Source organism: Rhizoctonia solani, chromosome 14 (genome assembly GCF_016906535.1).
Source record: "Rhizoctonia solani chromosome 14, complete sequence".
NCBI classification, from domain to species: domain Eukaryota; kingdom Fungi; phylum Basidiomycota; class Agaricomycetes; order Cantharellales; family Ceratobasidiaceae; genus Rhizoctonia; species Rhizoctonia solani.
Window position 1 is genome coordinate 364,506 of NC_057383.1, and position 14,891 is coordinate 379,396.

The 14,891-nt window shown below is 44.3% G+C and overlaps 3 protein-coding genes across 3 annotated transcripts; all 3 read left to right on the forward strand.

The window, feature by feature from the left end:
• Window positions 1-221: 221 nt before the first annotated feature.
• RhiXN_10761 (Transposon Tf2-7 polyprotein) lies at window positions 222-6,559 on the forward strand (the record flags this gene model as incomplete). The annotated part of the gene is made up of 3 exons (XM_043330577.1): window positions 222-3,218; window positions 4,152-4,829; window positions 5,456-6,559. 3 exons carry the CDS (start codon window positions 222-224, stop codon window positions 6,557-6,559), a joined length of 4,779 nt encoding a protein of 1,592 aa, XP_043185922.1.
• A 32-nt stretch (window positions 6,560-6,591) lies between these two features.
• Window positions 6,592-6,898, forward strand: RhiXN_10762 (uncharacterized protein; the record flags this gene model as incomplete). The annotated part of the gene is made up of 2 exons (XM_043330578.1): window positions 6,592-6,602; window positions 6,628-6,898. 2 exons carry the CDS (start codon window positions 6,592-6,594, stop codon window positions 6,896-6,898), a joined length of 282 nt encoding a protein of 93 aa, XP_043185923.1.
• A 5,778-nt stretch (window positions 6,899-12,676) lies between these two features.
• On the forward strand, window positions 12,677-14,538 carry RhiXN_10763 (Retrotransposable element Tf2 protein; the record flags this gene model as incomplete). Its single annotated transcript, XM_043330579.1, has 2 exons — window positions 12,677-13,968; window positions 14,055-14,538. The coding sequence occupies 2 exons, from the start codon at window positions 12,677-12,679 to the stop codon at window positions 14,536-14,538; spliced, it is 1,776 nt and encodes a 591-aa protein (XP_043185924.1).
• Between the last annotated feature and the right edge of the window lie 353 nt (window positions 14,539-14,891).

The window sequence follows — 14,891 nt, forward strand, 5'->3', positions numbered from 1 at the left end:
CAGGTGCATCATCTTGCTTTATACACAAGGACTTGATCAAACAATATGGTATACCTACTACAAAAAAGTCTGTACCACGTCGCCTTAAAGTGATTGATGGAAGAGACATTAGTTCTGGTTTGGTAGATTCAGAATGTATATTTACTTTAGAATTAGGTAGTCATAAAGAGGTTCTGAAATGTAACGTAGCTGATATAGGTAAACATAGCATAGTCCTTGGAATGTCCTGGCTCAAGTTACACAACCCTACTATAGACTGGCCTAATAAGCGTATTACTTTTAATTCTCAATATTGTAACAACACTTGTCTTTCTGTTTCTAATTCTATCCTGGGAAATGTCGGTGGGACTTCTAACCACCTTGAAGGCATACCAGAAGACTTAGGAGGTGTCAAGGTAATTGAACCTCTTGAAGGCATCCCTAGGGAAACTGGAGGTACTGTGGACTCTCCACTTGAAAGTATCCCAGTAGAACTGCGCAATTTTGCGGAGGTATTTTCTGAGGACATGAAGGTGACGGAACTGCCGCTGCACCGTCCTTTTGATTTAGGGATTGATTTAATCGATCCTGATAAACCTGTTAAGGCTATGGTATACCCCTTGAAGGCATCTGATGATGAGGAACTTAGAAAACTCCTTAAAGAACAATTGGACAAAGGATTGATTTGCCCATCCAAGTCCAAATATGGTTCCCCAGTTCACTTTGTCAACAAGAAAAATGGGAAAAGGCGTATGGTTGTGGATTATAGATCCCTAAATGCAAATACAGTCAAGAATGCGTACCCTCTACCTCTAATACAGTCTCTCATTGAGAAACTAAGGGGCGCAAAATACTTTTCCACCATTGACCTGAAATCTGGATATAACTTGGTCCGGATAAAGGAAGGTGATGAATGGAAGACTGCGTTTAAAACCAAATATGGCCTGTTTGAATACCTAGTCATGCCCTTTGGGTTATGCAACGCTCCTGCTGCATTTCAGCACTTCATGAATGAGATATTTAGGGACATATTGGACGTCTATGTAGTAGTATATCTAGACGACATCCTAATATTCTCAGAAAGCAGGGAATTACACACAAAACATCTCCAAGAGGTACTGAAAAGGCTGCAAGACAATGCATGCTACTGTAACCTGGAGAAGTGTAATTTCTATGCATCTGAAGTAGATTACCTTGGTGTCATTGCCAATGGTGAAGGAGTGAAAGCAGACCCCAAGAAAATCACTCAAGCGGTTGATTGGGCAACACCACACTCTGTCAAAGGGGTTCAAGAGTTTTTGGGCTTTATAAATTTCTATAGACGCTTCATACATAACTTCTCAAAATTGGCACAACCCTTATACCAACTACTCCAAAAGAATATACCTTGGGAGTGGGGTGAACGCCAAGAAGAGTCTTTTAAAGCTCTTAAACAGGCTCTAATTGAATCCCCTGTCTTAATCCAACCCAATCCATACAAGGAGTTTTTCCTTGAGTGTGACGCCTCTGATTTTGCAACGGGCGCGGTCCTTAATCAAAAGGGCAGTGATGATAAATTACACCCGGTTGCATTCCTATCAAAATCCCTAGCACCTGCTGAAAGAAACTATGATATCTTTGATAAAGAGTTACTAGCAGTAGTAAGGGCTTTAAAGGAATGGCGTCACCTGCTGGAAGGAACAGTAATCCCTGTCAAAATACTGACAGACCATAAAAATTTGGAGTACTTCCAGACAAAAAGGGATCTGAACCAAAGGCAGTTAAGGTGGATGGGATTTTTGGCAGATTACAACTATAGGATTGTGTATAGGCCGGGCGCACAGAATAGAAAAGCAGATATTCTCTCTCGCCGTGAAGACCACAAGTCTGCGGTTAAAGAGGGGGGTGAAACCCCTGTGCTCATAAGCCCAGAGCTTTTTATTGCAGCTATCCAAACAGATAGTGACCTTAATGATCTAATAAGGGACGCTCTGCATGATGATAAAGCTGTATACAAAATCCTTAAATCCTTGGAAGAGGACATACCTGTTAAAGGATGGAAACTTGATAATGGCTTACTCTACTATCATGACCGGATTTATGTCCCTAATGAGCCAGAAATCAGGAAAGCCATCTTAGAAAGCAGGCATGATAACCCTTCCACTGGGCACCCAGGACAGTTCAGAACCCTAGACCTCCTTTCAAGGGATTACTACTGGTCAGGGATGAAACAATCTGTAACAAAATATGTCCAAGCATGCAATTCATGCATACGTAGCAAACACTCCAACCGGGCTCCTGAAGGTCTCCTTCAAAACATAGATTTACCCAATAAGCCCTGGGAGGAAATAACGTATGACTTGATTGTAGGACTCCCCACCTCAGAAGGATATGATGCAATATTAACAGTAGTGGACCGATTATCCAAAATGGTTCATTTTATACCAACGCACTCTGATGCTACTGCTGTTGATGTTGCAAACCTCTTTGTATCCTTTGTGTGGAAGTTACATGGGTTACCCAGGAAAACCATTTCGGACCGAGGCCCCCAATTTAATGCAAAATTCCTGAGACAAGTCTACAAGCGGTTGGGGATAGAACCACATTTCTCCACTGCATACAGACCACAAGTTGATGGACAAAGTGAACGCTTAAACCAGTTTGTGGAAATTTACCTACGCCACTACATCAACTATAGACAAACAGACTGGGTTGCATCACTACCACTTGCGGAATTTGCATACAATAATGGGAAACACTCAGGCTCCAAACACTCTCCCTTCTACATGTGCTATGGTTATAATCCAGACTTCACAGTTGGAAACACCAAGGAAAGCCATGTCCCCCAAGCTGACGACCTAGCAGACTTCCTGAAAGAAATCCAAACTGAAGCAAAAGCTGCTTTAGAAATTGCTGCAAGACAAAATGCGCAATACTATGATTTAAACAGAAGGGAAGCAACCAAGCTGGAAGTTGGTGATAAAGTTTATTTGAGTAGTGCCAACATCAAAACTTCAAGGCCTTCCCATAAGCTAGAACATAAGCGATTGGGGCCCTACAAGGTCTTGGAGAAAATTGGCAGGAACTCTTATAAACTGGATCTCCCTAAATCCATGAAAGTCCATCCTGTCTTCAACATTGCCCTATTACACAAAAAGCCAGTAGACAAGTATGACCGTGATCCAGTTCCACTCCCCCCAGTTGTCACAGCTGATGGAGAAGAGGAATATACTGTTGAAAGGATCCTAGACTCCAAGAAAGTGGGTTGACAAGTCAAATACTTGGTTAAATGGAAAGGGTATGGACCAGAGGATAACACATGGGAGCCCAAGGCCCACTTAGCCAATGCCCCTGAAAAATTGGCTAAGTTTCACCGTGAACATCCAGAGGCAGCTGGACCTTAACAGGGGGGAAGTGTCATGCCCTAGAGGCGTGACCACCTTAAAATCCACTAAGTCAAAGAAATAGTGAATATATGCGCTATTTTCATGAAGATTTATGGATATATGCATCTTTATGCTATTTAGGCGCTGAGCGCTTATTATGTAATCTCATCACATGACCTTTAGTCATGTGATCTTGTTTTCTTATCTTGGGTCATGTGACCTTATCTTTGTTATGATGTTTGTACTTGTAATTACTCTTCCCCTTCTCTGTGAATATATAAGGAGGGTTCTGAGAGCCTTAAGCCTCAGAACTCAACCTCTTATCCCCATCCCACATCTACTACCCTAAGACATACAATTAAGAGTATTGCCTGAGAGCATACCAGTCCCTGTCAAAGGTTCCTTGCCCTGCTATCTTTATAGCATTAGTGCACTTTACTATATTGGTCTTGTCCAAACCCTTATCTGGCTTTGCCTTAGAGCATTGTTGGATCCCACTAGCTGATAAGTCCTATATTAGGCAATAGCTTGTTGGGCTTTACCTTGTGGTAGTTGTCGGCTCTGACAGAGAAAGGAAGTACATGCTGGAAAATAAGAAGCATGCTGTGGGCTGTGCAGAAGCATGGATTTCTCCTAAGCGCCCTTGGCATGGCATCTTGGTGCGGCATCTTGGCATAATAAGCACCAAGATCACATGATTGAAAAACATAAGCTAAAGGTCTCGGAAAAAATACTAAAAATAAGAGAAAAATTGTGCAAATCTAGTGGTATAATTAAGGAGGTTATAACAATAAGCTCAAAATCCAGGCAGTCCAGGAATGGCCAACACCCACCAAGATCAAAGAAGTCCAGTCATTCCTAGGGTTTGCCAATTTCTTACGCCAATTTGTAGCCAACTTCAGTCACATGGCTAGACCTCTGCGCAACCTGGTCAAAAAGGACACACCATGGAAATGGGAAGCAAGGGAAGAAGAAGCATTCCAAGGGCTGAAAACTGCCGTCACCAATGCCCCCATACTTTGCCACACCAATCCCACCAAGCCTTACTTCCTTGAGACAGATGCATCAGGAGCTGCCTTGGGTTCCATACTAAGCCAACAACAGGATGATGGGCGCCTACACCCTCTAGGTTTCTTATTGGAATCATTCAAGGGAGTGGAACAAGATTATGACACCCACAACAAGGAACTCCTTGCTATCATCCATTCCTTTGAATATTGGCGCATTTTCCTGGAAGGTACAGAACACCCTGTCACGGTTTTTACAGACCACTGGAACCTGGAATATTGGAAAGAATCCCATACATTCAACCAACAACACGCAAGATGGCACCTCTTGTTAGCCAGGTATAACTTCCAGATTGTCTACCAACCAGGGAAACAGTTGGGAAAACTGGATGCACTTTCACAACGCTCAGACCATGCCAACATACCCCCTGCCGCTCAAACCATGCTTCCAAAACCTGTCTTTGCCAATATTGCTTTTGTTACAACCTCCTTACCTATACCATTGAACTTGGACAATTTTTCTGATATTTCTACTATTTTTACAAACTTGTTATCTTGTACTTTTTAATCACGTGACCTTGGCGCTTATTATGCCAAGACGCCACGCCAAGATGCTATGCCAAGGGCGCTTAGGAGAAATCCATGCTTCTGCGCAGTCTGCAGCACTCTTCTTATTTCCCATCATGTACTTCTTTTTCACATGCACAGACCATGTAAATAGCGCCCCTTTGTCTATATAAACAGCAGGGAAATTGCTTGGAAACACCAAGTTGATTTTACCTTGTCTCTTACTCATTAGAGGAGGTCCCCAGCCAGCTAAGTAGCTGGCCCTTAGTCATCAGAAGCAGCTTACTCCACTTGTCTCACTCATCACACCTCCAGGCCTCAGGCCCCTTTGCCTCCACAGTAGTTAGTAGTGTTGCCTTAAGCAACTTAGGATAGATAGTAGTTAGCGTTAAGATTAGTTAGATTACATAAACAGTGTAGTAGTATGGCCACAAGCACCTGCCACTAGCATGTAACCAACCTTACAGTTGGGTTACAACAGCTTTAGTCACACTGGAAAGAGAGCTACAACACCAGATTGAAACGTCCTTGGATCAGGACAAGTCCCTGGAGGAAATACTCCAATTTCTCCAGAACAAATTGAAAGCACCTCCCTCCATCAAAAGGGCTTTCAAGGATTACAAAATGGAGGCGGGATTACTCTTCTACCAAGGGCACATTGTGGTGCTGGATGCAGGGTCCCTGAGAACAGACCTGCTACAAATCTTCCACAACAGCCCCCTGGCAGGCCACCCCGGCAGGCAACATACACTGGAATTGGTATCCCACAACTACTATTGGCCTGGTATCTGCGCAGACACCTACTGGCATGTGGATTCCTGCAAAACCTGTCAGCAAATAAGGAAACCCAAATACGCCTTGGTCCCCCTGCAACCACTTGAATTGCCCACCAGACCCTGGCAGCATGTCTCCTACAATATGATTGTAGACCTACCAAAGGATGGGAGCTATGATTCAATCCTAGTCATTGTTGATAATTTCACCAAGTACAGGGTATTTGTCAAATGTTCCAAAAAACTCAAAGCCCCAGAATTAGCAGAACTATTCTTGGAACATGTCTGGAATCAACATGGCATGCCCAAAAAAATGGTCTTGGATAGAGGAAGGGTTTTTAACAACAAATTCCTGAAGGCTCTATACAAACACCTGGGAATAGACCCTCACTTCTCCTTGGCATACCATCCCCAGAGTGACAGACAAACAGAACAAGTCAACCTGTCTATAGAATACTTCCTTAGGGCCTATTCAGGGGTTAATCAACAAGACTGGACCAAGTGGCTACCAATGGCCAAGTTTGTGTACAACAACGCAGTTCACAGTAGCACAGGTAAAACCCCATTCAAAGCTCTGTACAGATGGGAACCAACCTTGACCCCATCAAACGTGCCCACCAACGTGCCAGAAGCAGACAATTTGGCCCAAACAAGGGAAGCCCAGTGGAAGGAAGTGGAAGCAGCCCTCCAGCAGTCTAAATTACAAATGATGGCTGGAGAGGCTGGGGAACCTCTAAGCTTTAAAGTGGGAGAAGAAGTCTGGCTGGATGCCAAGAATGTCAACCTGAAAACCCTGAGCTCCAAACTAATGGAACAATGTCTGGGACCATTCAAAGTTACGGAAAAGATCTCCAACTGCACCTATTGACTTGAGCTACCCCCCCACCATGCAAATCCACAATGTCTTCTATGTGGGGTTACTATCCAAGGTCAAAGAGATGACAAGCGCGCCTTTGAAAACCACCCACCACCAGTCACTGTGGACAGAGAAGAAGAGTACAAGGTGGAAGGCATCACAGATGCCAAAGAATGCAACAGAAAATGGTTCTTCAGGGTTAAATGGAAGGGATACAGGTCCAAAGAAAACACATGGGAACCCCAAGAAAACCTAAAAAACGCTGAAAAAATTTTAAAAGAATACAAAAAAGAAATAAAAAAGAAGGCCCTTGATGCTGCCAAGGCCCTTAGAGGGGGGGCAGTGTTGTAGACACAATTGATACCACGGAATTTATTCCAGATTTCTCAAATTTGAACAAAGTCAAACAAACAACATTTCTAATCACATGACTCCAGCTGTTATAGAGTAGGGTTTTATGACTATGTAATTATATACAGAATATAATAAAGTTATTAATAGATCAGTTATCTATGGATATAAAAGGCAATAGACTAGCTATATAAGGGTAAATTAGGTTAGTGATCAGGGTGATCCCTACACTTAACAAGTAATCAAGCAATTACTGCAGATGCAGGTGGTTGGTTATGCTTATACCTATGGTATGAAAGTTAGTATTGAGTCTTAGTTACCTACTACAATTTATCTGGATTTGTTAGTAATTTATTTGAGTGAGATTGCACTCAGTTAAAGTGTATATGCCGCTCTCAAGGCCTTAAACTCTCCCAACTGACTTACTCAAGAGGTTCAGGGTTGCCCTAGAGCCTTTCCTAGCTACCCAGTATCTGTTGGGACCTTGCTAGAGGCTATATGCGCCAAGATACCTTACAGGTTAAGTTCAGTGAGCTTAAGAGGCTAAGGAAGCAAAATAAGACACTCTAAACTAAGTAAAGAAGATCTAATAGTTCTTCAAGTTCACACAAGGGGTAAGAATGGGATGAAAAGAAGGTTGTATTCAAAGGGTCTCCCTCAGGGGGTTTATATACCCCTGAGGGAGAACAAATAACTATATACATGATGTACAAAAGAGGAAGTTACATGAGAGGTACAGTCTGAGCTATTTGATACATAAAGACCAATTATGTTGTACACCACTGTAAGGTGGGTACACGCTGATGGAGGCAGGCGCTTAAGGCCGTACTACTACACTAGCTTTATGTAAGTCAACTATCTAAGGCTATACTAATAGCGCTTAAGGCGCTCTACTTCTAACTACTGTCGGCAACAGGGGCCTGAGGCCTGGGAGGTGTGATAAGTAAAGGGGGTGGTGAGCATCTGAGAATTACTTAGGGGCCGGCTACTCAGCTGGCTGGATACCTTCTCTAATGAGTAAGAGACAAGGTAAAATCGACTTGGGGTCTCCAAGCAATTTTCCTGCTGTATATATAGATAAGACAACTAAATACATGTGGTCTGTGCTTGTGTGAATGGAAGACTACATGTGAAAAAGGAAGCGTGCTGCGGGCTGCGCAGAAGTGTGGATTTCTCCTATGCGCCCTTGGCACGGCATCTCGGCGCGGCATCTTGGCATAATAAGCGCCGAGATCACGTGATTGAAAAACAGAAGATATTAAGTCCGTAAAAATACTAAAAATATGAGAAAATTTGTAGGAATCCAGTGGTATATGTAAGGAGGTTGTAACAAATTAGTCCCAATAAGTCCTAGTGGGATAGACTCAAGGCTATTTACAGAATGTTCTAGAGCATACATGACTAAATTACATTAGTGTGAATGCTAAAAATAACCTTGAGGCAAGGTAGGATCTCATAGAAAAAGCTAGAAACTTAAATGGTTAGTATCTCCATCAATTTGGCTCAGAATCAGACGATTCCTTTTTAGGAACTGAGATGCCGGAGCCTCCAACCTATTGGTATTTGTCCGCATAGTAATATGCCTATTTCCCGCCGAGATATTGGCGTCGGCGCGCCCCGCCGACCTTTGGCGCTTATTTGCAATTACTAAGCGCCAGCGCTTGCATGCTTACTTGCACTTGTTCTATGGTCTATAAGTACCGTTCCTACATATAAATGTATGATACAAAAATACTATAAATCATAGAAATAATATTATGACCACTTTGCCTAATCAGACGTGTATATATGCAAGCGCAATGAGGAAATAAAGTATAAAAGGTCTTGTAGCACCGCCAGTTTCCAAATATAGTAATATTCATGCCCATATTTGGATAGAGCAAGTATGATTACTCCAGTTTGCACTATTCACTATTGGCAATTAGGGGCGCATATGACTAAATTAGTCATTCCATAACACCAGCGCTGATATCATACGCTAAGCGCCAAGCCACGTCCCCATCTGCACTTAATCAGCATACATAGCCACCTCCACCTGATGACATCATTATGACACATCAGTGACATGTATGCATGAGTAAGGCCAACTGCAGAGCAGGGTTCTTATTGGTTCTAGTTTTGCATATTATGTATTTGTAAATAGATCACCTCTGTAATATATAAGGAGGCCAACCAACCATGGTAACACCCAGGTTGATTACCTCTTGTTGCATCAACACATTGTACAAGGGCCTTACAGCCCAGTAAGTTACTTAGTTACACGCCTTAAGCGTTGGTCTTGCTGTACATATGTAGCTTGCCACCGCCTTATAGCATGTGGTCATTGTCAGTTAGATAGTTCATTGTTGTAGGTAGTCCCCTGCTGCCTTACGTGGTTTTACTTAGTTACATATGGCCACAAGCGCCTGCTGCCTTGATGCCCCTTACGGATGTCTAGGACACTACCCTCAGTCATTTAGGCTTAAGTAACATTAGCCCAAGGTGCTATACATAACCAACCACCTGCACTTCATAGTTGCTAGACTATTTGTTAGGAGTTGTTATTCCTGATAACCTAGCCTATATTGTGCATATATTCTGTGCATATATTCTGATTCTTAATACTAGTTCTTAGTTATTCCCATATACATTTTGTATAAAGTAATTCTTTCTTACTCCTGTACTTACACAACTCTTAACAGGCAGTGTTACAATCTCCCAAATTATACCATTAGATTTGCATGATTTTTCTGATATTTCTACTATTTTTTACAGACTCTGTATCTTTACTTTTTTGATCACGTGATCTCGGCGCTTATTATGCCAAGATGCCGTGCCAAGGGCGCTTAGGAGAAATCCACGCTTCTGCACAGTCCGCAGCACGCTTCTCTTTTCATATACGTACTTCTTTTTCTCACATGCACAGACCATGTAAATAGTGCGCTCTCTTCTATATATACAGCAGGAAAACTGCTTGGAGCCCCCAAGTCAATTTTACCTTGTCTCATACCATTGAGGAGGAACACCCCCAGCCAGCTGAGTAGCCGGCCCTTAGTAGTTCAGAAGCTTACCCCCTTATTGCACTTATCACACCTCCTGGGCTAAGCCCCCCTTGTCAGTAGTATAGAGTAGAAGACTGCCATACAGCAATATTAGTATAGTCTTACTTAGATAGTTAGTTTGCTTTGTCAGTAGTAGTATGGCCATAAGCACCCACCCACTAGCAAGTACCCCACGTTACAGTGGAGTACAACAGGCAGGCACTTAGGGTGGTATCCAATACAAGTAAATGCTGACTAATCTAAGGCTAAACTACTGCTATCTACTGGTCAAGTTGTGTGGAGCAACAACTGACTTACTACTGTCAACATGAGGGGCCCTTCAGGCCTGGGGGGTGTCATAAGTCTGATGAGTAGGGTGAGCAATATACTACTGATGTCTCCAGTTACTTAGCTGGACTTCTGGAACCTGTCTGGGATGAGAGACAAGGTAAAATTGACTTGGGGGCTCCAAGCAACTTTCCTGCTGTATATATAACAAAAGAGTGCTATTTACATGGTCTGTGCACGTGGGAGAAAGAAGAGTCTGTGTGGGAAAGGAAGCATGCTGTGGGCTGCGCAGAAGCACGGATTTCTCCTAAGCGCCCTTGGCACAGCATCTTGGCACAGTGTCTCAGCATAATAAGCACCAAGATCATGTGATTGAAAAACATTAGATATCAAGTCTGCAAAAAATACAAGAAATATGAGAAAAATTGTCCAAATCCAGTGGTGTATGTTAGGAGGGTGTAACACTAGTGAGGTGGGCGCTTAAGGCCATACTACTACAGTAAAAATCTAACTAACTAAGGCTCTTTACTGGAATACTGCTTAAGGTGGCCTGGGCAAGTCTATCTACAATGGAGGTGGGGCCTTAGGCCTGGAGGGTGGTGTCTACTGTACTATCTGGTGAGTGTGGAAACATCTGAGGGTCCAGCTACTTAGCTGGCTACTGGAACCTGTCTAGATGTGAGACAAGGTAAAATCAACTTGGGGTCTCCAAGCAATTTCCCTGTTGTATATATAGACAAGAGTAAACTATTTACATGGTCTGTGCTTGTGAGAAAAAAGGAGTCCAGGTGAAAAAGGAAGCATGCTGTGGGCTGCACAGAAGCATGGATTTCTCCTAGGTGTCCTTGGCATGATAAGCACTGGGATCATGTGATTGAAAAAGTGAAGATATTGGGATTGCAAAAATAGTAGAAATATCAGAAAAATTGTCCAAGTCCAATGGTATATGTTAAGAGGGTGTAACAGTAAGGTGGTGGCTATGCTACCTACAACAGCTAACTACCTAAGTGCAACAACCAAAGCCATAAGGGCAATGGCAAACTATGTAACTACAGTGGGAAAGCTGCTTAAGGTGGTGGTAACAATGTAACTACTTAGTGGGAACCCAGGCTTAAGGTCCTGTGAACAATGGAGAGTGAATGTCCTAGACATCTTTAAGGGGTGTCAAGGCAGTGGGCACTTGTGGCTGTATGTACTAAGTAAGAAAACTGTGTAAGGCAGTAATGGTACTACCTACAATGACAAGCTAACTATCTACAATGTCCACATGCTATAAGGCAGTGGCAAGCTACATATGTACAGTGAGGACAATGCTTAAGGTGTGTATCTAAGTAGTTACTGGTGTTGTAGACACACTCAATACCAGGGAATTTATTCCCAATTTCTTGAATTTAAACAAAGTCAAACAGACAACCTTTTCAATCACGTGACTTTGGCGCTTATATCATATGTTAAGCGCCAAGCCACGTCCCCATCCGCAATTACTCATCACACGTAGCCACCTCCACCTATGACAACATCAATGACACGTCAGTGACATGTATGCATGAGTAAGACCAACTGCAGAGCGGGGTTCTTATTTGATACGGTATTGCATATGTTGTATTTGTAAATAGCTTGCTCCTGTAATATATAAGGAGGCCAACCAACCATGGTAACACCCAGGTTGATTACCTCTTGTTGCATCCCCAACTGTACAAGGACCTTACAGTCCAGAAACCACTTAGATACATGCCTTAAGCGTTGGACTCACTGTACATACATAGCTTGCTGCCGCCTTACAGCGTGTGGTCATTGTAGTTAGGTAGCTTGTTGTTGTAGGTAGCATTCTCACCACCTTATGCGGTTTCACACTCAGTACATACGCCCACAAGCACCCGCTGCCTTGACACCCCTTAAGGATGTCTAGGACACTAGGTAATCAACCTTAAGTTGGTTGCAAACCGTGCCCACCAAGCACACCCACTCAGCTCCAACAAATGAGAAGGCCCCCTGTACTAGCACAAGGGAAAACAGGTGATTGAGCTTGCCTTTTGCTGTCAATAATCAAACCAGTGTTGGCTCCACCTAGTACCAAATTGCTATAAGGCAGACGGGTTCTAATTGTCCGCATACCCACGGTTGCCGCACCTATTACCAGCAACCTCAGACAGCAGATACACCCGCTTGCAGAGACAAGACCCTACATTACGCCCGTCCACGGCTGTAATTAGCAGCACTTACTGTCCAATGCTAGGTTGTTTGACGCAGAGGTTTAGCGTTCACATAATAAAGTGCTCATAAGTCCTGATATAGGCACTACTTGGCAATCTAGCCTGTCATCCCCCCCTATCCCACCATTCTCTCTTGCACTCCCACGCGCTCTGCTTCACAGGCCTCTTCACACACTGGCCGCTCCTACCCCCAATCTTCCATGGCAACCTGTTCCAGGACGGCCTCTTGAGCCCAATCCCCTTTTGATCAGGGCTACATGGAACCCCAGCTTCCGCCAACCACCTCTGTCAAATATGGCAAAGTCTCCCTCAAACGGGTCACCCAACTCCTCCTTGGGTTACTCAGCCAAGTTGAACGCCTTGAGCAAGAAATTGCTGAGATCAAGGAAGCAGGGGTTGAGACCCAGACAAATATCAAAAATATATCCCAAACTGTTGATGTTGTCAAGGATGGGCTCAAATCCCTCCAGCTCCAAGGGCCCAGAACACCAGAAGGACCCAAACCCAAGGCTGTGGAAGAAACGCCACGTCCCCTACCAAAAGCCAAGCCTATTGGATTGGCTAGTGGGGTCCCCTTCTGGTCAGAAACAACCAGGGCTCTCCCAGGCCTTGCCCAGCCAACCCCAAGAAGAGCTGTGCCCCCGCAAGTCCCATCTCCCCCTCCGTCTCCACGTCTCCAATCCCCAATTGGAGCACCTGCCCCTCTCCCTCCGGCTCCAGCAGCCCACTATCCTGCTCCAGTCAAGGTTGACCACCCCAACGCCTACACAGGCAAAATAGGGAGCAAAGCCAAGCAGTGGCTGACTTGTATGCTGGCCTGGACCTGCCTCAATTTGCGGATGTTCCCAACCAATCAGGAGGTTCTTTCCTTCCTCCTGATGAACATGAAGGATTCCGCTGGGGCCTGGGCCCAACCTCACCTAGACCAACTAGGCTCACACCAAGCCATAATTCAAATGGTTGAGGGCTTCAAACTGGAGTTTCTGGCAGCTTTTGGTGACCCTGACGCCACAAGGGCCGCCAAGCAGAAGATAACCACTCTCACCCAGTCTGGCACATGCGCAGACTACATTACAAAGTTCAGAACCTTGGCAATGGAACTGGACTGGAACAACATGGCCCTCAGAGGCCAGTTTGCCCGCGGCCTCCACTGGGAGGTCAGCCGCCAAATTGCAACCCACAAGCACTGCCCCCACACCCTCCTCAAGCTGCAAAATGCAGCACTTGTCATTGACAATGCTCTCTGTGAAGAGTGTACTAGCCATCCGCCAAAGGATAATAAGTCTAGCAGACCATCAAACCCCGCAAGGGGGACAAGTACCAGCCAAGCCACCTCTGGTTCAAAAAAACTTTCCAACAACCCCAATTTTGTGTTGGAGGAAGAACAAAACCGCCGCGGCGCTGCCAGCGCTTGCATCAAATGCAGTAAAATGGGTCACAAGTTTGCAGAATGCCGCACAGGCTGGAAGGCTACCCCTGTTGAGGAAAAGGGGAAAGCCAAGGAAACCGCCAAAGCTGGCAAAGACTCCAAGTACCAATTGGGAAAAGAGTAAGGGTACCTGCTGCCATGCGCAAGGACCCCAAGGACTCTGGCTGTTATTTAGAAATTTGTAATATATCTGATAGTACCAATAGAAACGCCCCCCTCTTTACAATTTCAATTCAGCCAGAAAAGAAAGCGGAACCACTAGAAGTCCTGATTGACTCAGGCGCCACCTCCTCCTTCCTACACCCACGCACAGCTGAGGCACTACGCCTTCCCCTAATAGACCTCCCCGTACACTGCAATGTTACTATGCTCAATGGGTCAAGCCCCCAGGCTGGAAAAATCTGGAAAAAGGCCAACCTAACCTTTTCCTTCAAAAGCAAATTAATGACTGAGACCTTCCTTGTTTGCAACACAGGGTCTCATGCCGCTATCTTAGGACTAAAATGGCTAGACGCCCATAACCCAGAAATCAATTGGAACTTGCATACCCTTTCCTTCCCTCACGCACCACCAGAGCACGTGACTATTGCCAAAGAGGAGGAAGCAGATCAGAAACCCTGTCACAACTCAGCTCAGACCTATGGTTCAAGGGGGCTTAAAGTCTGTGGCACTATCACCAATGGACTATGAGACAGGTAGAGGGGCAACAAGGGCCCAGAGGTTATGGATAAGGGTAGTGCGGCAACAAGGGCCTAGGGTTATGGTTTCTTAAGTAATGTGCACTGATGGCCAACTAGGGGCCTGGGCAATGGGTTAGGTAGAGATGAGGTAGAATTGACAAAGAGGTCAAGTCTTGCTGTTCTAGTGGCAACTTGACCTGGTTTATATACATGAGGGAAACCACATCAAAAACAACAGCACTAAATAACAAGTCATTTCCAATTTCACATCATATATCAAATATGTCACGTGATCTTGATGAGTCATAAATATATACCAAAAAAGGAAAGTGTCTCAGAAAAAAGATAGAAAATAGTAGAAAA